Source organism: Suncus etruscus, chromosome 1 (genome assembly GCF_024139225.1).
Source record: "Suncus etruscus isolate mSunEtr1 chromosome 1, mSunEtr1.pri.cur, whole genome shotgun sequence".
Taxonomy (NCBI): domain Eukaryota; kingdom Metazoa; phylum Chordata; class Mammalia; order Eulipotyphla; family Soricidae; genus Suncus; species Suncus etruscus.
Window position 1 is genome coordinate 193,371,209 of NC_064848.1, and position 21,844 is coordinate 193,393,052.

Genomic DNA, 21,844 nt, shown 5'->3' on the forward strand with positions numbered 1-21,844 from the left:
ATACAGAACAAAGGTTAGAAAACAATAGGTAAGAAAACGACGAGTTATGCAAATATCAGAACTGCTCAAGAATAAGTCCTGCAAAATGGCACTTTCAGAGATGTGAACACACAATTCTCTTCTCAAAGGCATTCCCTGGACATTGAATCAGATCAATAAGGACAAATACAGCCATTAGGGATTTACTGTGATCCAGAATAGGAATTTACATAAACACTTCTGATGAATGTGACCAAAACTAGGGTCAGTCACAAATCACTCTTTTTAAGCGAAGGCTATACGAATAAAAGGAAAACAGGGCAAAGGCAGCAAGACAGAAGAATTAGTCCACAAAACTGAATTGAGGGTTGAAGAAGAGAGGGGTTGAAGAAGAAAGTGTGTGTGTGTGTGTTTTGTCAAAGTCCTGGAAATGAGGGTAGACTGGTTCGATGAATATGGTGTTGGAATTATGTATATAAGAACCCACCGATAACAGCACTGTATTAAAAATAAAATCATTAGCTAATACTAATTAATATACCTACTTTAGTAGGAAATGTGCAAAATGTTAGTAAGTAATGAGGTCTCTCTTTTTTATGGTTTTTGGGACACACTTGATGGTACTCAGGGGTTATGCCCAGCTCAATACTCTGGAGACCATATGGGGTGCCACCCAGGCCAGCTGCATATAAGGCAAGTGCCCTACCTGTTGTACTATCTCTCTAGGTCTGGGATTCCGTCTCTTAAAACAAGCATTTGTTAGTCCTGAGTAGGGGTTATCAAGAATGCCCAATTCAGGCTTTTAAGTAAGGAGAAGAGGAAATAAAACTTACGTGTTAATAACTCCATTGACAGGTCTCAATGCTCCACATGACTTGGTAGTTAATGACTCTGAAGGATGACCAGAGGCACCGTGGTTTTCCAGTGACTGAGTAACAGACTCGATCTGAATAAGGAGAAAAATAAAATACTGTCAATATTTAACCAACACCCAGTCTGAAAAGCAGTGCCCTATCATTGAAGTAAAAGTTATTTCTGATGACTAATATGAAAAACCAACCTATGGTTGAAGGAAGAAAAATTAAGAGAATTAGCTTTTGTTTTGGGGAGTAGTGAAGTGAGAAATCAAAATATTTAACAGACTAAAACAAATACTAGAGGCTGACAGGAAAATGACGAAATGACTCCATGAACAACTGCTTAGCAAATACAAATCTATAATGAGTCTTCAAGAGTCAAAAAAGGAAGCACAAATTCAATATCAAGACAACTAAGACAAACTAGATAACTTCATGGGCTGTGTGCATGTTCTGCATGCACAGGGCATGGGTTCAATTTCTACCACCTCTGATTATGCTTCTGGAACACCCCAACCCCACCTATTGTCAATATAAGAGGACTGGAGAGTTCAATGGCTCAGAGCACAAGCTCGTATGCAGGAGGTCTGGGTTCAATCTCCAGTAGAGTCCCCTGAGCAACCCACAAGCTGACCTAGGTAAGACACCAAAACTTAGATCTGGGCCCGAGTGGGTCAAGTGCTTGTGGCTGAACCAGTTCCAAACCTAGAACTTAATATGGTACCCTGAGTTTGCTAGAACTGATTTCTGAGCACCATGAAGTATGGCCCAAAATAAAGAAAACTGGTCACGGGGCTGGAGAAATAATGCAGGGGTTAGAGAACCTGGCTGGCACACAGCCTACGAGGGCATAAGCCCTGGCATTATATATGGTCCCCCTGAGCCCTACCAGAAGTGATCTCTGAGCACAGAGCAAGAGTATTGCCCGGTGGGTCCAAATGCAGAAAGAGAAAAAGTTGCATCTGTTATTATCTCTTGGTTCTGGGATCAGCCCCTGATCTGTTCCTAGTCTAAAAACAACTAATTCCAAAAACAGATGTTACTCCCTTCCCCAAATTACTCCAAATGCTAGAACCAAGCAAAGATATGAGAAAGTTCAAGTGAGCATTGGGAAACTTGTATCATCTTTGTGAGGCTGCCTGTGCTCATTAAGACATCATAAATGCCATTAGTGAATGCTGACAGAATCCTGGGTAAACCTGGGACACATGCCTAGAACTCTATCAATTTTCTTCTCTCAGAAAACATTAATAATAAGAAGAACATAAGATGTTCTTATTCTCTGACAAAGCTTTGCATACAAATCTAAAAACTCATCTTAAAGATTACTCAAAAACGGGCCCGGAGAGATAGCACAGAGGTGTTTGCCTTGCAAGCAGCCGATCCAGGACCAAAGGTGGTTGGTTCGAATCCCGGTGTCCCATATAGTCCCCCGTGCCTGCCAGGAGCTATTTCTGAGCAGACAGCCAGGAGTAACCCCTGAGCGCAGCCGGGTGTGACCCAAAAACCAAAAAAAAAAAAAAAAAAAAGATTACTCAAAAACATATGCCTCCCAAATTCTCCTCTTTGAGCCACACTTGGCAGTGTTCAGGGGACAGTTCAGTGATGGATGGGTCTGCAGCCATGATTCAGACATGACAAACATTTGCTCAAGTTCTTTCAGCTCACCCTCACAGCCCTCAAGTTGCAACATCAATGGGGTTACTGCAATATCACTAACCTATATGTTTAATACCTGATAGTTGATAAATAGATAAATTCTGGCACAAACCAAAAAATTAATAGTAACAATATAATTTCAGGGCTCAGGCTATGGTTTTAGTCATAGAGTGTATACCTGAAGCCCTATGTTCAATCCCTGACACTGTAGTCAATGAAGAATACTTCTCCCTAGATTAGAGACTTGGCTTAGCAGGGTAGCATGTGCCTTACTTACATCAACAAGACCTGTGTTCAATCCTACTGTGCAAAAGAAAAGTACCTTCTACATTTATGTCACAATATTTAAGGACAGAAAGTAGCACCATCTTTTATTGATAAATTATTTGGGAGAAAGGATAAGCCTATTTTGATTATTCTGATACAATCGAATGGATTAAAAAATATACAAATAATGAAAGCACAAAAATCGTTTTAAGTATCTTGAAATAAATTTTATCATTAGATTTGGGGACTCGGAGTTGGGCTGCACCAAGAGTGCTCAGAATTTACTCCTAGTATTCTTGGCTCTGTGCTTTGCAATCACTCCTGGTGATGCTGGGAGATAAACTGGGGTCAACTGCTCTGTACTATCTATATCTGCAATCCCTATTTAGCAATTTTAAATATAAAAATCAAGTTTAAGAGCTGATAAAAATTTATCAATAAATCTAAACACCATCCTAACAGGTGTGTTACATCAGACTGAGCCTCGTCAGAGTCCAGAAATTCTGCTTCCTGCTAATATGAGGTGCTATGACTGAATCTTTTTGCTAAAATACCAATTTTAAGGGCACATCAAATTACTTGTTTCACTTATAATTAGAGCTTACAGCATTAAATTGTGGCAGACAACTGATTAGCATATCTACATGTCCTATAAGATGCTATTTTAAGTAATAGGCTGATCCATTTGATTTAGATTTATTTTTTAGGAATTAAGAAATGCAAGGACACTTTCACCTACTGCCAATATTTAATTAAGTCTCATTTCAAAACAAATTAACTTGGGCCGGAGCGACGTGCAAGTGGTAGGGTGTTTGCCTTGCACGCACTAATTTAGGACGAACCGTGGTTTGATCTCCCTGCGTCCCACATGATCCCCCAAGCCAGGAGCGATTTCTGAGCGATAGTCAGAAATAACCCCTGAGCATCATAGGGTGTGGCCCAAAAAGCAAAACAAAGAAACAAAAACCACTTTCTTTTAGAAAGTCTAAAGAGGGGCCAGAATGATAGCACAGTGGGAGGGCATTTGCCTTGCATGTAGCCAACCCAGGACAGACCCCGGTTCGATTCCTGGTCCTCGAGTCTGCCAGGAGAAATTTCTGAGCCAGGAGTAACCCAAAAACAACAACAAAATACCCCCCCCAATAAAATAAAAACCTAGAAAATCTAAAGAAACGTAGACACTATCATAATCTTACCACTGACCTATTAACTGTGTAGGAGATATAGCTTAAAGACTTTGAGATGACCTTGCTGAGATCCAAAAGGAGGGTGCTGGGGCAACTAGGTTCACTGCTCATTTTCAAATTCAAAGAGTTTAAATTATTTTTCTCCTTTTTGGGTGTCTGTGGGAAAACCCCTGACTAGTGTGGCCAGGAGCTCTGGGGCCCCTTCTGGTAAAATGCTGTCAACTGGATCAAAGACTCAGTATTAGGGTTTAAGAATATGGTCATTTGGGACTGGAGGGGGTTGGTTGGTGTAAGAGGTGCAAACGCTAACCTAGGGCGGACATCGGTTCCATCCCCTGGCGTCCCATATCCCCCTAAGCCAGGAGCAATTTCTGAGTGCAAAGCCAGGAGTAATTCCTGAGCGTCACCAGGTATGCCCCTCCCCCTCCAAAAAATGTGGTGGTTTGAGGGCTGGAGTGAAAGTACAGTGGGTAGGGTATTTGCCTTGCATAAGGCTGACGTGGGCTCGATCCCTGAGTTCAGACACAGGAGAAGGCCCTGGGCACAGCACCAAAAATCAAAGCCAAAACAATGTGGCACTTCTTTTTGTTTTTTTTTCGGGCCACATCCGTTTGATGCTCAGGGGTTACTCCTGGCTAAGCGCTCAGAAATTGCTCCTGGCTTGGGGGGGACCATATGGGACTTGAGGGGGGGGTCAAACCACGGTCGTGATCTTTCCCTGGCTAGCGCTTGCAAGGCAGATACCTTACCTCAAGTGCCACCTCGCCAGCCCCAATGTGGCACTTCTTATAACCTGTGATGCCAGAGCCCACTAGGGTTCCTCTGGCAGTGCTCAGTTGCCTGCATGGCACTGGGGTCCCAAGCCAGGTCAGATACCTTCCAGACACAAAATACTAATCTAATCCTTTAATACTGTTCCACCAGGATAAAGAAAACAGTTCACAAAAGTGTGAGTTTATAGAGAGCTTCTTTACTGAATTCACACTGCCTTATGCAAACAATTCCCTAATCATGGTTGAAAAGCTTGCAAAGACAGGAAAGGAACATTAACACTTGCCCCCACATACTGATGTTAAGTGTGGTCATTATTATCATGGTAAATATTATCAGGAAGTTAGTTAATTAAGAGTAAGAAAAGTAGGGGGCCAGAGAGAGAGCATGGTGGTAGGGCGTTTGCCTTGCATGCAGAAGGATGGTAGTTCGAATTCCGTCATCCCATATGGTCCCCTGAGCCTGACAGGAGCGATTTCTTAGTGTAAAGCAGGAGTAACTTTTGAGTGCTGCCGGGTGTGACCCCCCCCAAAAAAAAAGACTAAGTAAAGAAATTAGACTCTCTATTCAGAAAAAAAGTTACTATAAGGCCGTACAGATAGCACAACAGTAGGGTGTTTGCCTTGCATGCGGCCAACCGGGGAGAGACCCCATTTGATAACCTGCATCCCATATGGTCCCCCAACCTGACGGGCTATTTCTGAGCGCAGAGCCAGGAGTGACCCCTGAGCACCGTTGGGAGTGGCCCAACAACCAATCAATCCATAAATAAATAAAGTTAAAGAAAATAAACAAAATCTGAAATGTTCTCATTGTTGAAATATTTTTGGTCTTGGTTTTTGGACCATAACCAGCTTGGGGAGCCATCTGGGGATTGAAGCCAGGTGGGTCATGTGCAAGGCAAAGCACCTTACCCTCAGTACTAGCTCTCCACCCCCCCGCTTCTTGAATTTCATTTGCTGTTTAGCCACAATCTGAAAACACATGAATACAAGCAATAGGAAAGAATAGAAAAGGCTGACAATGGATCCAGAGCCATTGCTCTAAAGTATGATAGCAAGAACCTGTAATGAGGTTCCTCTACTCGCATCCACTTAAAGGACCATGTACAAGAGAAAATGATTAATATAGCAAACAAAGACATTTAAATGTCATCAATATAAAGCAGGTATCTGGTTTATTACTGTTCTCTTGGACAAAACAATTAAAAGTGAAGCTCCTATAAAAGTACAAACAAAACCTAAGAGGTGGGGTTATAGCTCAGTACATGCTTTGCATGCATGAGATCTGGATTTGATCCACAGCACCTCAAAATAAATAAAAGTCTCGATGAAATTAGAGGTCATACTGGGTAAATTTTTCTACTCTTGGCCAACCACTGAGTTTATTCTATCAAAAACTAGAAAAAAATAAAGTGACTAAAAGGCACACACTTAGAAAAACACGAAGTAAAACGGAATCTAATCTGCAAAATATAAAAATGTCTGCAAAAACATTTTAATTGTCATTCAGGCAATGATATAACTGCTTAAAGAAATAGTACTTCCTAGTATTTTTTAGGTTGTTTTTTATTTTTGCCTCTCCCTAAGGTATTCAGAGTTCACTCTTGTTTCTGCTCAGAAAGAATCATTATGTGGCGCTCAGGCGATCATATGCAGTGTGAAGCATTAAGCCAGGGTCAGTCATGTGTATGGCAAGTACTGTAAATCTTGTATTCTCTCTTTGGTCTAGGAAATATTACTTTTGTAAAAACACATAACATATTTATTTGACTAGAACATTTAATAGTCCAGTCTGTTAGTTTTTTTTTTTTAATCAATTAAAATGGAAAGAAGAGACTGAAGAGATAGTACTGTGGATAAGGCACTTGCCTGCACACAGCTGACCCAAGTTTGATCCCTTGGCACTACCTATGTCCCTAGAAAACTGCCAGGAATGATTCTTGATCACAAAACAGAGTTAAGTCTTGAGGACAGCAAGTGAGGCCTAAACACCAAAAGGGGGCAGAGGAAAAGGAAAGGGCCTTATTAGATATAAGGAGATCAGCTCCTACTTGTGTGCCAAAAGAATTTTCTTATTTTGTGTTTCAAGCCCCTCATGTTAACGCCACTCAATGCGGTCTTTCTTAAATTCACCAGAGTACTACTGGCCCATCAACAGTACTTTCGGAGCAGAATATTCTAAAAATTTCACTGCTATGAAATTACTAATCTCCAATTTCTGCATATTAAAATGGGACCACTTAGGCACAGAGAAGTAGTACAGGAGAGTAAAGGGCCTGCCTTGCCAAGAATATGGTCATAAGATCAATGTCCCCAGTGTCCTACATGTACCAAGCACCAATCTGGCAGCTCTGCCATTTGAGCTGTGACCCCCTAGCCCACTAGCACCATAGAAAGTGGTGTGATCACTGGTGTGCACTGCAATTAAGAAGGCATGTGATATGGCCAGAGTGACAGCTGCAATCCTGGTTCGATTCCCTGTATGGTTACCCTGAGCACTCCAGGAGTGATCCCTGACCAGAGTTAGCCTTGAGCACCACCAAAGACAATCAAACAAACAAAAATAAGTAAACAGAGAGATATATAAAAAGGTGCTGGATGGCGGGGGGCAGGAAATGCATGTGTGTGAGATGACAGGGAGCCCTAACAGGAACCACAATCATTACCAGTGAGCCTTAACTAAGGGTGTGAGCTCTGTCAAGTACATATACAGGCATTGTCGCTATGGGAGCGCAAACCTAGGCAGCGATGCCTAGTGTACAACTCAAAGCCAGGATTGTATGATTTTGGGTCACAGGAGAAGCAGCAGTAACTACAATAACAAGGATGGTGACAAAGACAAAAGAAGAGGAAAAATAATGTCCCTATGTCTCTGACCTGAGAAGAAAATTTAGACAAATATGTGAAAGCAATTCTGAATCATTCATTCTTTAACAATTTCACTAGGGGATGGCATGGAACAATAGTACAGTGGGTAGCGTGCTTGTCTCGCAAGCAGCAGGATTCCAGATGATGATGGTCCAGGCACCACCACTTTTTTTTTTTTTTTTTTGGTTTTTGAGCAAAACCAACAGCGCTCTGGGGTTACTCCTGGCTACACGCTCAAAAATCGCTCCTGGCTTGGGGGACCATATGGGACACTGGGGATTGAACAGAGGTCTGTACTGGATCAGCCACGTGCAAGGCAAATGGCCTACTGCTGCACTATCATTCCAGCCCCTAGGAGTGGTTTTTTTTTTTTTTTTTTTTTTTTTGGTTTTTGGGTCACACCCAGCAGTGCTCAGTGGACCATATGGGACGCCGGGATTTGAACCAATGACCTTCTGCATGAAAGGCAAATGCCTTATCTTCATGCTATCTCTCAGGCCCCCAGATATCTTTTTTGAGATAACTTATACTCTAAAAACTCAAGTAATATTCCAAAAAGGAGGGAGGGGAAAATCCATACTGTATGCTCTCAATGAAAGATATATGGGTTTCATACTTATCTTAGATTTACCTGTTATTTTTTTTTTAAAGGTCTAGTAGAAACAATGACACTAATTACCAATGAATGCAACTCAGATACTGAGTTGAGCCTATAGCCAGATACCCTTTTCCTTTATTTTATTTTATTTTTTTTGGTTTTTGGGCCACACCCGGCGGCGGTGCTCAGGGGTTACTCCTGGCTGTCTGCTCAGAAATAGCTCCTGGCAGGCACGGGGGACCATATGGGACACCGGGATTCGAACCAACCACCTTTGGTCCTGGATTGGCTGCTTGCAAGGCAAACGCCGCTGTACTATCTCTCCGGACCCCCCTTTTCCTTTATTTTCTTTAAGTTCTTGAACCCCAGTGGCATTCAGGGTTACTCCTGGCTCTGCAATCAGAAATCACTCCTGGATCCATCCCAGGTCTGCCGCATGCAAGGCAAACATCCTACTACTGTGCTATCACTTTGACCCCAGGTAGTCTTAACACTGTTCTTAAAAAGAACCAAGAACAAAGAGATAGTATAGAGAATAAAGAGCTTGGCTTGTATAAGGCTGACTCCAAATTAATGCCTGAAGCACAGGGTTTCCAGAACATTTGTAAGTATTGCCCACCCTCTAAGCCCTTCAGCTCTCCCTTAAAGAACCTAGACTGAAGCAGGTAAATGAAATGACAAGTCTTAGAACATCTAGTGGTGTTCGGGGCTGAAGCAGTAGATAGTACAATATGGGTAGGGCAAATGCCCTGGAGATGGCCCCCCAGAAAGAAAAAAAGCAATATTCCAAAAATGTGGGTGCATTGGCTTGCAAGGACATAGGAGTCAATTAGAAGATTTCAATGCCAAAGGTTGAGAATGATGGAACTGAGTTAACAGCAATATATCATAATTCATTTAAAAAAATCAATATTCTTAAATATAAAGAATCGAATAATATAATCGAATCATATAAAGAATCGAATGACTAACCAAGAAAACTGGAGAAAAATGTTCCAATCATCAGAAAACATATAAAGTGACCATTTATGGTAAATACTTCTGTCAATTATTGTAGGCTAAAAACCACAGTGAAACATGGATTGCAAGTATAATAAAGGGGGGGGGGGAAGAGAGGGCTGGAGCAATAGCATAGCAGCAGGGTATTTGCCTTGCAAGTGGACCGAACCTGCCAGGAGTGATTTCTGAGTGCAGAGCCCTGAGCATTGCTGGGTGTGGCCCAAAATACAAATAAATACTGCAAAATATCTCTCCATAAAATAGTCATTTAAGGGACTGCAGTGATAGGACAGCAGGTACAGCACTTGTCTTGCACATGGCTGACCTAGTAGTCCACAATCCCTTAAGCCCTGACAACAGTGATCTCTGAGCACAGATCTAGGAGTTAGCTCTGAGCACTGATGATATGACCCCCCCCAATTAAAATTAAAATCTCAGTAGTAGTTACCACTTATATGTCTGCTCATTGTACAATGACTTCCTAAGTTGTTAACACTTGGGGAGAATGGGTGAAGGGTGTATTGGGATACTGTATACTATTCTCTGCAATATTTATGTCAGTCTAAAACCATTCTTCTTGTTTGTTTCTGGGCCACACCGGTGAAGCTCTGACTCTGCGCTCAGAAATCGCTCCTGGCAGGCTCAGGGGACCATAGGGGATGCTGGGAATCAAACCCTGTTCCATCCAGGGTTGGTCACCTGCAAGGCGAATGCCTTACTGCTGTAATATCTCTCTGGCTCCCTAAAACCATTCTTAACATTTAAATAAAGCAAATTCAATGATATACAAATTAGTCGACTGCTTTCTGTCAAATGTAGGAAGATTTATGTTCATGATGCTAAGGACAAAATCTACTATGAACTGGCTTAATCATTTAGTACTCCACAAAACCCTCTTTGTCGTTCCTTGATAATCCTAGGTTCCCAGAAGCCTCTTTTATACTCTTCATGCAATTATGTTCCCTGCTTGAAATCACTCCCATACACATGACTCAGCACGTGGACACCCTTCCCTATGATCTTCCCCTGACCTTACCTTACAAGCAAGTTAAAAAAGGGTAGGGGCATGTCTGAGTTCTCTCATAGCTCTTCTTTTCCCCCACTGTTCTCTGGTAATAAAAGGCTCATCTGCATAGTCTCTAGTGGCTTTTCAGTATTTTTCCCTGGGCTTAACAAGTGGCACTCAAGAGACTTAGGGCTCCTCTACTTGATTTTCAGCCAACCATGCCAGGGACTCAGTGCAAGGACCTGAAAATGCATGCAGTGCTACTCAGGTTCTACGGATACTATTTACATTTTAGGAAATTGTACAATAACTTGTGAGGAATATATCCTTTGTAGCCTTGTCCACTGATAAAGAAAATGTACTGCATTGTTCATCTTGTGGTTTAATTCAGAAAGTGTGTGTGTGTGTCTGTGTGTGTGTGTGTGTTTTAATCATAAGACAGTGGTTAATTTCCCTGAATATGACCATATACTGTGTTGGGATTTATTTCACTCAACCCAAAAATATTGTACAATGCAGGATCTACTGTGGCTAACATGAGGAAAATGGTCTAAACTGCTAAGAAACTTAACACTCAACTAGACATCATACATGTGTAAGGAAAAGATGGGTGGAGAAAAAAATTCAATAAGGGGCATGCACATGTCTACAAAAATGTCTAATACTGAGTGAGGTACAATAAAACATGGTTAATAGACTACCCGAAACTTTTGGAATCCTTAATATAAATGTTACCCTCGATCCCATAGACCAAACATTTTTTCCCTACATTTACAGCACCACCACCAGCTATCTATATTTCTCTCTTATTTATAACACTATGCCAGAGCAACCACTAACAAAGTTTTGCAACTCAGGGGTCAGAGTACAGTGGGTAGGGCACTTACCTTGAACACTGCTGATCGGGGTTTGATACCCTGTACCCTGTATGGTCCCGAGTGCAGAGCCAGGAGTACACCTAGTGCACTATTAAGTGTGGGCTCCCCATCCCTCAAAAATAAAAAATGCCAGAACTAACTTTAAAATATAATTCTGCAGGGTATTAGAGAGCTGTGCAGGAGTTAAGGTACTTGCCTCTTATATGACCAACTCTGACTCAACAGACCCCTCATCAGGCCTTACATGTAGTCTCCCATCCCTGGGCACAACGGGCAGGGCTTACTCTACTAATAAATAATAGTGATAATAAAAGTTCACATTACAGGGGCCGGAGAGCTAGCAAGGAGGTAAGGTGTTTGCCTTTCATGCAGAAGGTCATTGGTTTGAATCCCGGCACCCCATATGGTCCCCCGAGCCTCCCAGGAGCGATTTCTGAGCATGGAGCCAGGAGAAACCCCTGAGCACTGCCGGGTATGACCCAAAAAACCAAAAAACCAAACACACACACACACACACACACACACACACACACACACACACACACACACACACACGAGAGAAACAAGGGGAAAAAAATCCCCAATTAGGAGATATGACCCAAAAAACCAAAAAACCAAACACACACACACACACACACACACACACACACACACACACACGAGAGAGAGAGAAACAAGGGGGAAAAAAATCCCCAATTAGAAGATATGACCCAAAAACCAAAAAACCAAACACACACACACACACACACACACACACACACACACACACACACACACACACACACACACACACACGAGAGAAACAAGGGGAAAAAAATCCCCAAAATTTCAACTAGGTTCTTAGGAGATAAGTTAAATGAGAGCTTTGAGAGTAGAGACAGCACAGCGGGTAGGGCACTTGAACTGTACAATCCCCACTGCCCCATATGAACCCCACCAGGACTAAACCCTAAACACCACAGTATGCAGCACCAAATCCAAAAAGTCTATGTTATGAGCTAGGGATGTAACTCAGTGGCATAGCACTAACATTTAGGCTTCAAGCTTGCCCCTAGCACCACAGAATAAAACATACCCTACTCTGCACTACCAGATTTTGTGTGTGTGTGTGTGTGTGTGTGTGTGCACGTGCATCAGTTCCAGGATAATCAAAATTAGTAAATTTGGGCGAGAGATATACAACAGCAGGTAGGGTATTTGCCTCGCATGCAGCCAACACAGGCTTAATTGTTGGCACCCCACTTGATCCCCTAGACCCTGTCAGGAGTGATCCCTGCACACAGAACCAGGAATATTGCCCGAACACAGCCAGTGTGGCCCCCAAACTTAAAACAAAAATAAGGTGAGTTACACTCTTGAACCCCGTGCAGGTTCTACATAGGAATTCAAATCTCCAAAGGGCAGCAGTGATAAAAGGGAATCCAGTCTTCAGTCTTCTTGCTTCCTTCACCCAACACAGGGGTCCCTGTCAGAGATGTGACATGTACGAATGCTATACTCCAGATTTCTCGCTCCTTTCATTTTTTGTTGAGGTAACCACGGTCATGTTTAAGGAACCATATGGTGCTGAGGATTGAACTTAGGTTGGATATACAAGGTTAAGAGCCTGTACCCATCAATGTTGGCAGTATCTGTTTTCTACGTACCAGTTTATCATTCCCATGCTCTGTCTTCACCTCGGTACTGAGTGGAAGAAATAAGTCTGTTGCATGCTCTGGGGAAGGAGCCTCCCCAAGAACTACCAATCCCTGCAGAACAGAGAGAAAAACAGTGTTTGTGAATGACATCATAAATTAAAATTTTAATTTAGTATATAGAACAACATGTAGGTGAAACACTCCAGGACATTGAGACTAAAGGCATCTTTAAGGAGGAGACAAGTGGAAGCAGAGATAAACAGATGGGACTATATTAAGCTGAGAAGCTTCTGCATCTCAAAGGAGATAGTGCCCAGAACACAAAGGCCACCCACTGAGTGGGAGAAAGTATTCACCCAATACTCATCAGATAAAGGACTAATATCCAAAATTTACAAGGTACTGACAGAACTATACAAGAAAAAAAAAAAAAAAAACTAACCCCATCAAAAAATGGGGAGAAGAAATGAACAGACACTTTGAAAAAGAAAGGTGGGCCTGGAGAGATAGCACAGTAGCGTTTGCCTTGCAAGCAGCCGATCCAGAATCTAAGGTGGTTGGTTTGAATCCCGGTGTCCCATATGGTCCCCCGTGCCTGCCAGGAGCAATTTCTGAGCAGATAGCTAGGAGTAACCCCTGAGCACCGCCGGGTGTGACCCAAAAACAAAAAAACAAAAAACAAAAAAACAAAAAAAACAAAAAAGAAAAAGAAAAAGAAAGGCAAATGGCCAAAAGGCACATGAAAAGATGCTCAACATCACTAATCGTCATGGAGATGCAAATCAAAACTACTATGAGGTACCACCTCATGCCACTGAGACTGGCACACACCACAAAAAAGGAAAACAAGCAGTGCTGATGGGGATGTGGAGAGAAAGGAACTCTTATCCACTGCTGGTGGGAATGCCGCCTAGTACAACCTTTATGGAAAGCAATATGGAGATTCCTTCACAAACTGGAAATTGAGCTTCCATAAGATCCAGCTATACCACTCCTAGGAATATACCCGAGGAACACAAAAATACAATACAAAAATCCCTTCCTTACACCTATATTCATTGCAGCACTATTTACAATAGCCAGACTCTGGAAACAACCAAGATGCCCTTCAACAGATGAGTGGCTAAAGAACCTGTGGTACATACACAATGGAATACTATGCAGCCGCCAGGAGAGATGAAGTCATAAAATTTTCCTATACATGGATGTACATGAAATCTATTATGCTGAGTGAAGTAAGTCAGAAGGAGAGAGAAAGACACAGAATGGTTTCACTCACTTATGGGTTTTAAGAAAAATGAAAGACATTTTTAACAGTATCTTAGAGACAAGAGAGATGAGGGCTGGTAGGTGCAGCTGGAGAGATGACTATACTGAAAACTATCATAACAATGTGAATGAATGAGGGAAGTAGAAAGCCTGTCTCGAGTACAGGTGTGGGGGGGTGGGGAGGAGGGAGATCTGGGAAATTGGTGGTAGGAATGTTGCACTGGTGAAGGGGGCTTTCTTTACATGACTGTAATCATACAATTATAATCATATTTGTAATCACGGTGTTTAAATAAAGATAATTATTTAAAAAATAAAATAATATTGGAGACATCAACTTCAATCTCAACACTAATATAAAGATGTCAAAAAATTGATTAATCGATAAATAAATATGTGGAAAAATGAAAAAAAATTTTAATTTACGACTTTGTCTCAAAAGAGTGAGGGGCAGGAGACTGGTTTACCAGAGGCCCCTTTATTTTATGATTCTGAAATAAAATACAGCACTGGCAACTTTGCTTTCTAAGAACTATTTTAGTAGAAACTCAAGCAGTAGCAATGAATAAGGCTGATACATAGAGTCAAGTGTCCCATTTCTTCCACAAGTGCTTGGAGCTATATTATTTGCATGTGCTATCATTTTATTATCATCCAGATGTGGAAAATTTTTTTTCTTTTTTTTGGTTTTTGGGTCACACCCGGCGGTGCTCAGGGGTTACACCTGGCTGTCTGCTCAGAAATAGCTCCCGGCAGGCACGGGGGACCATATGCGACACCGGGATTCGAACCAACCACCTTAGGTCCTGCATCAGCTGCTTGCAAAGCAAACACCGATGTGCTATCTCTCTGGGCCCAGATGTAGAAAGTTTCATCAGAGTAGCATATACTTTGTTATTATTATACTGTGTTAATGGCAATGCAGTAAAATTTGTATTGAAGAATTAAAAACAGAAGATGGTGGTGGCAGAAGGGTAACCTTGCAGAGCTTTGTTAATTCACTGTGAACATCTAGGTTTCGACTCAAAGATTGGAGAGTTTCAAGAACAAGAGGCAAAGAGCCTGATTTATGGCTTAAAGGTTTTCATCTGGCTACTTCACTGACATGATGGATGGGTGGGTGGTAAACAGAGAAGTCGCTGGCACAAAGTGGTTCTCAATGACCAGTCAACTTTGATTTACTGCTTCTTAAGGGACCCAGGTTTTTGGTCAATATTTCTTGCCTTTGTGTCAAGAAGAATTAAAGGGCCAGGAAAGATACTCAAAGGGCATATGGGAGCTCCCATTTTGATCCCTGGCATTACATGTCTACCCCAAGTACTGCCAGGAACGCCTACATCCCACATGCCTAGCTAGAGTAGCCCTACGCCTAGCTCTATACTAAGGTGAGAGCACAGAGCTGGGCATGGCTCCCCAAACTACCAAGAAAGGAAAAATGATGTTTCTATTTATCTGGGGCTCTCTGGGGGAGTAGGGGTGGAGGTGAGAGGGTTCAGCAATAACTCTTGGCTTTGGGCACAGGGAACCATGTGATCTCAGAAACTGAACTGGGGTTGAGCCTGGGTAATTAACTGGCTTTACTAATATAAACAGTCTCTGTTCTCCACTATTACATATCAAAAATCAAATCCACTGTGACATTAGAATCACTCCTGGAGGTACTCAGAGACCTTATGTGGTGCTGGAGATTGAACCCAAGTCAGCACTTTGCAAGGCAAGTGCCTTATCTACTGTAACATTTCTCCAGCCCATAAAATACTTAAAAAAAAAAAAAAATCCAGGGGCCGGAGAGATAGAATGGAGGTAGGGCGTTTGCCTAGCATGCAGGAAAGACAGTGGTTCAAATACCAGGAGGTAGGTCCCCAGAACCTTCCAGGAGCGATTGCTGATTACAGAGCCAGGAGTAACCCCTGAGCGTGGCCAGGTGTGAAACAAAAACAAAAACAAAAATCCAAAAGACAAACCTACTCTTGCAAAACATATGCTTCAGTGTTATATAGATGCACCCAATTTATAGACTGTCTCAATATTTAAGTTCATAATAGCATAAGAGAAATTAGATACTTTATACGTTATTCCAAAAAGGAAAAAAGAGAAATCTCTAAGTCAAGAAAAAGTAGTCAAATAACAAAAGTCCGTTAATTCAGGTAACACTCGCTGAATATACCACATGTGTGTGTGGGGGGGGTGGCGGAGGCGGAGAGGAGATAAAGATTTTCCAGGGCTGAAGACACAGCACAAAGGAATGCAATGCATACTTGAGCTCATGTGTTTGATCTACTTCCATACCTCCAGTACTGCCCATTAGATTCCTGGTGGACTCACTGGGGATGTCCCCAACTAAAAATACAAATATCTCACTCATAAGGAGGTTGGATAGATGGGTAAGCTTAGTATAAAATATATTGTTAAACTGCTGTTACAAAAGTCAAAGAAGATGCAGCTAAAGCAGAAAAAGAGTCTACCTATTTATTTAAAAATTCTCCCCCAAATTCAACCAATATAGTTAATAGGCATGAAAGGAAAGGTTAATAACGGCAAAGAGTACAGCACAAAGCGCTGCCCCACACCCATGTCATGATAGCCACCCCAAGCCGAGTTTTCTCACATTCTGGCTAGACACTGGTCAGTGACGCAATGCTGTGGCAATAAGGCAGTACTCCTGCACTTTCACACAGCCGGCAAGGCCAACAGCCTTCACCATGGCTCAAGTCAACACCCAGATAATGCCTGGGATGTCCTTGCCAAGAGAACACCTACATTAAGATCAAAGGAACTGGTGGATGTCAACAGCTACACAGAACATGTCCTTACAAATAACTCCTCCATGGAAGTAAAAAAAACTGCTTTGGTGTTTTGAGTCACACCTGGCAGTGCTCAAGGGAACATGGTGCTGTGGGGATGAACAGACTGGCCACACACAAGCACCCTACCATGATGCACCCTACCATGATGCTATCATTCAGTAAAGGTTTTCTTTCGTATTCTCTCTCTTCTCTCCTCCCTCTCCCTCCTACCTTTTTGGTTTTTTGGGCCACACCCAGCCGCGCTCAGGTTACTCTTGGCTCTGAGCTCAAAAATCGCTCCTGGCAGGTTCATGGGATGCAGGGAATAGAACCCATATTCTGGGTCGACTGATTGCAAGGCAAATGCCCTGCCACTGTGCCACTCTGGCCCCTAATTTTCTTCTTTTTAAGAGAAGGAAGAAAGGGATGGGGAATAAAGGATGAAAAGGGGGTAATTAGTGAGAAAAATTGTGCTAAACCTGATTATGTAACACAGGTTTCTCCTCTGCCTCTTCAAAAAAGGAACACAAAATTGAGTTGTGTTCTTCAGTTAATTGCTTCCACTTTACCCATTCCAGATAACACATGGAGTAAAAATCCAAGATAAAGAACACCATCTCAGAATTCTAAGATAATTACATATATTCACTATTCTATTTCACTGTAAGTAGGTCAATCGTCCCTAAACCTCTTAAAATAATTCATTAACCTCACTACAGACCAATTCTACAAGAACCATCTTGGGCTGTCTGGTCAAGACAGCTATATGATAAATATGATAAAAGACCAAATGCTTTATAATTTAGGATGAAAATTTCAACCGCTTTACATCCACCTGAAGACAAAAGAGTGCTAGACTTGTTATTCTCACCCAACCCTTTTCTATCCAGTCTTCCACTTCTTATTCTCATTAATGTTCCCATCCCTAGCCATTCCTGTCATTTCACATCAAGTGTGAAAAAGAATATGTTCTGCTCCAGACAAGGCTGTTAAGAGAAACAAGTTTTCTTGCAACAGAACTTACTTGATCCATGTGCTACCCTCCTTATTTTGGAATATGAACAAATATAGTTTGTTTTTTTTGGGGGGTGGGAGGGAGAATAAAGAGGACAGAACTGCAATGAGTGTTAAGCAGAAAAATGCTCTTCCAAGCCTATATAAACTGTAAGATTTGCTCAGGACATTGAACATAATAAGCGGGCCTGTGAAAAGGTCACACTCAAGGTGTGCAATGTTTGTTTTCTAAGGCCTGGGGGCACTGATGAGCACAAGACTGTGTGTACTATCATGTGTAGGCAAATCCGTGTCCGTCCGTCTGTCTATCCGTCCTGCACTATTGTATGGAGAAGAGCAGAGAGAACCTCTTGGAATATCCCTTCTCCAGAGAAAAACAAGAATCACGGTCCCCAAAAGGGACTCAACCCCTACCCCCTAAGTCACACCAAAAAGTAACACCGAACTTCTGGAAGAACAGAAACTGCTAATCACCTGGTAATAGGTCTCAAATATTTCTCTAGCTGGAAATGCTAGTTTTCAGGGGCTAGAGACAGTATAGTGGATAGGTCACTTTACACACATGGGGCCAGGCAATCTTCAATCCCCAACAACCCACCAGGAGTGATACCTGAGCATAGAACCAGGTGTAGGCCCTGAGCACCACTGTCCTTCTCTCCTAAACATATTAATAAAATAAATTATATGGGATCACTCCTGAGTACAGAGTTTAGAATAGCTTCGAGCACTGCCGGGTGTGGCTCAAAACAAAAATAAAAAATAAAAATTCCAAGAAATGTTCCCTGGGCCCTTCCTAAAGAATAGAGGGGAAATATTTATTTGCAGTCACATGGAAAGTGAGCCTCAGGGGATCAGCTCTGCGTGAATTGACCATGCATCAGCCTGTAACTGGCTTTCCTAAAAATGGGCTTGTTTGTTCCCTTGCTCTATAAAAACTCTTTTCTCGTGACCAGAGAAGATGGCTGTCTTGAGAGTATGAACCCCACCATCTCCGAGCACACTAGCATGTTGAGAAAAAACTCTCTCACTCCACCTATCACCGTGTCTCTGCTCTGACTGGCCCTCCTCAGTGCAATTCAGTAGTCCCCAAATATGTGACTGAGGGCATAATCGGCAATCCTTAAGCACTGCTGGATGTGGACTGTAAAAAAAAAAAAAAAAAAAAAAGTTGTGGAAACAACAGGATAATTCAAAGGCTGAAGATCATGGGTCCAAAATCTGGCATCAGAGCATATGACACATACCCCCTAAATGGCTGGGGCTTGGTGGGGAGGCCGCACGTGCTACACTCAGTGATGCTCAGGCATTAACTCCTGGTAGGACACTGGGTCACCATATAGGATGCTGAGGATTGAATCCAGGTCAATCACATGCAAGGGAAATCCCTACCTGCTTTACAGTCTCCCCAGCATTTGTTAATCATAATACTTTATCTATAAATGTCAAAGAAACTGTACACTGAAACTTATGTATTAATATGAAACACTCCCTTAACTTAAAGTTAGCCTTCCCCTCCAAAGAGATTATAATTACAGCTGACCATCAAAGTCATGGGGCCCAACAATACAGGTGACTATGGCAAATCTTAGAGGATGGAAAATGGAAAATTGTGTTTGTTTGTTGGGGGGGGCACACACCTGGTGGTGCTGAGGAATCACTCCCGACAGTGCTCAGGGGAACAAATGTAGTGCATAGGATCAAACTCAGGTCAGCAGCAAGTAAGCTTTTCTACCCACTGCACAATCTCTGTGGTGCCAGGAAATGAAAATATGAGGGATGAAAAAGCTCTCAATTTAAGTCACAGAACAAAATGACTTGAACAACAGTTCTGGGGTGAACAGTCAACCTTCAGTAGGACACTCGGTTGTATGAACAAACTCAGGTCTCTTTGACCCTTTGTTCTTAAATGTAAAGATTACAGTAAAGTACTTAGCACGCAGTTCCTGGTACATAGTAAAAAGCTCAGAGATATTTTCCCTTTTCGTTTCCTCACAAGGGTCACACATAGATGTGCTCAGAAGACCACTTGAGGTGCCAGAAATTGAACCAGGGTGAGCATCATGTAAGGCAAACACCCTGCACATTGTTCTATTGCTTTAGCCCCAAAACCCAAAAATGTATCTGTATTATTATAGTGCCAAATAATGAACAAATACAAGAGCTAGGTGCTTTACCTTGCATGTGCTGACACAGCTTCCATCCCATAAAGGTCCCCAAAGCACTGTCAGGAGGAATTCCTGTGCACAGAGCCAGGAGTAACACCTGAGCATCGCTGGGTGTGGCCCAAGACCAAAGATGTCACCTTACCTGTTTTTCCTCCTTTGTCCTGCCCCCACTATCTTTGTGGTAAATTATGCTGTTTATATGTTACAGGTATCCTGTTCCAACACCCAGTCCTGTCAGTTAAGTCTATCCAGAGCCAATGTGACCTTTTTTAGAGTCGTTGCAGAAGTAACAACTCCAAGATTAGGTCCTAAGTAATGGCCTAAGCCCTCAACATGGCTGCTATGGTTATAAGGGGAAAATCAGAGAATACATGAAGACAGAAGCAGAAGTTTCAGTGCTACATCATAAAACAAGGAACACCAAGAATTGCTGGAACCACTTAAAGAGGGAAGGAGGCCAGAAAAATGGGATGAAGGAATCTTTCCCCTCCCCCGAGAATCTCAAAGACTGTAATGCAATAACACCTATCTTAGGTTTCAAACTTTTTAGTCTCCAGGTTTTGTTTTGCTTCATTTTGGTTTTGGATTTTTGGGCCACACTGGGGGGTGCTCAGGTGTTACTCCTGGTTCTACATTCAGAAATCACTCTTGGCAGGCTCAAGGGACTATATGGGATGCTGGGAATTGAACTCAGGTCCTTCCTGGGTCAGCTGCAAGCAAGGCAAATGCCCTACCGCTGTGCTATCACTCCAGCCCCAGTCTTCAAGATTTAAAGAAAAAAACCTTTGTTTCTTAGGAGCATCATAAGAAACTTACGCTACTTTAAGAAAGTAGCCTCCCAAATGAATACATCTATTATTATTATTATTATTATTATTATTATTATTATTATTATTATTATTTTGGGCCACATCAGTTTGATGCTCAGGGGTTACTCCTGGCTAAGTCCCTGGCTTGGGGGGACCATATGGGACGCCGGGGGATGGAACTGTGGTCCTTCCTTGGCTAGCACTTGCAAGGCAGACACCTTACCTCTAGCGCCACCTCGCCAGCCCCGAATATATCTATTTTAAAATGACTTTGAGGGGGTTGCAAACCCTGTGACACTCAGGGGTTACTCCTGGCTATCCACTCAGAAATCGCTCCAGGCTCGGGAGACCATATGGGACGCCAAGAATCGAACCAAGGTCCATCCTAGATTGGCTGCTTGCAAGGAAAACGCCCTACCGCTATGCTATCGCTCCAGCCCCCTTAAATGACTTTTGATAAATGTGCATATTTAATAAAGTCTTGCTACATTATTCAGTGAAATTGCCATTCTATTCTTACTCTGCCAAGTCAAAAGTTTTTAACAGACATGACGAATTCAGACTATAATGAATGGGCAGGAATAGGGCTCTATGGTAAAATGTATGCTTGCATACTTGAGATCCAAATTTTATCCCTGACACCACAAAAACAAACAACTAAGCTTAAAAGAAAACATTAAAGAAGATCACCTAAGGGCCAGACCGATCAATAGCACAGGGGTAAGGTGTTTATCTTCCACTTGGCCAACACAGGCATCCCAGATGGTCCTCCGAGCCTTCCAGGAGCAACTCCTGAGCGTTATTGTAATAACAATAACAAAAAAAAATTACCTAAAATGATTGTTTTATAGACCACGAAAAATGCAACTCAGAAATTTTCTCCCCAAGGCAATACAGCTGTCTAGCAGCAAAGTCATAATTAAACACAAAAATCATGAAGTTCAAATTCTGTTTCTTCTAATAAACTATATATTCTGATTGAAAAAGTTCTCAGATAATATAGGCATAAACTGATAAGTACTTTCCAAAAACTTATAAATAACTAGGCCTTCTGAAAGGTTCCTAAAACAGCTATCATTACAGTTGAATTATT

General features: G+C 42.1%; 1 protein-coding gene across 3 annotated transcripts in view; it reads right to left on the reverse strand.

Annotated features, from left to right (window-relative positions):
• The window catches only part of KANSL1 (KAT8 regulatory NSL complex subunit 1), a 182,886-nt gene that overhangs the window by 30,979 nt on the left and 130,063 nt on the right, over positions 1–21,844 (reverse strand). For all 3 annotated transcript variants that reach the window (XM_049779034.1, XM_049779018.1, XM_049779026.1), the window contains 2 exons: positions 12,718–12,819; positions 813–925 (listed from right to left, as the gene is read on the reverse strand). In XM_049779034.1, coding sequence (XP_049634991.1) covers positions 813–925; positions 12,718–12,819 — 215 coding nt within the window. The remainder of the gene's footprint in view (positions 1–812; positions 926–12,717; positions 12,820–21,844) is intronic.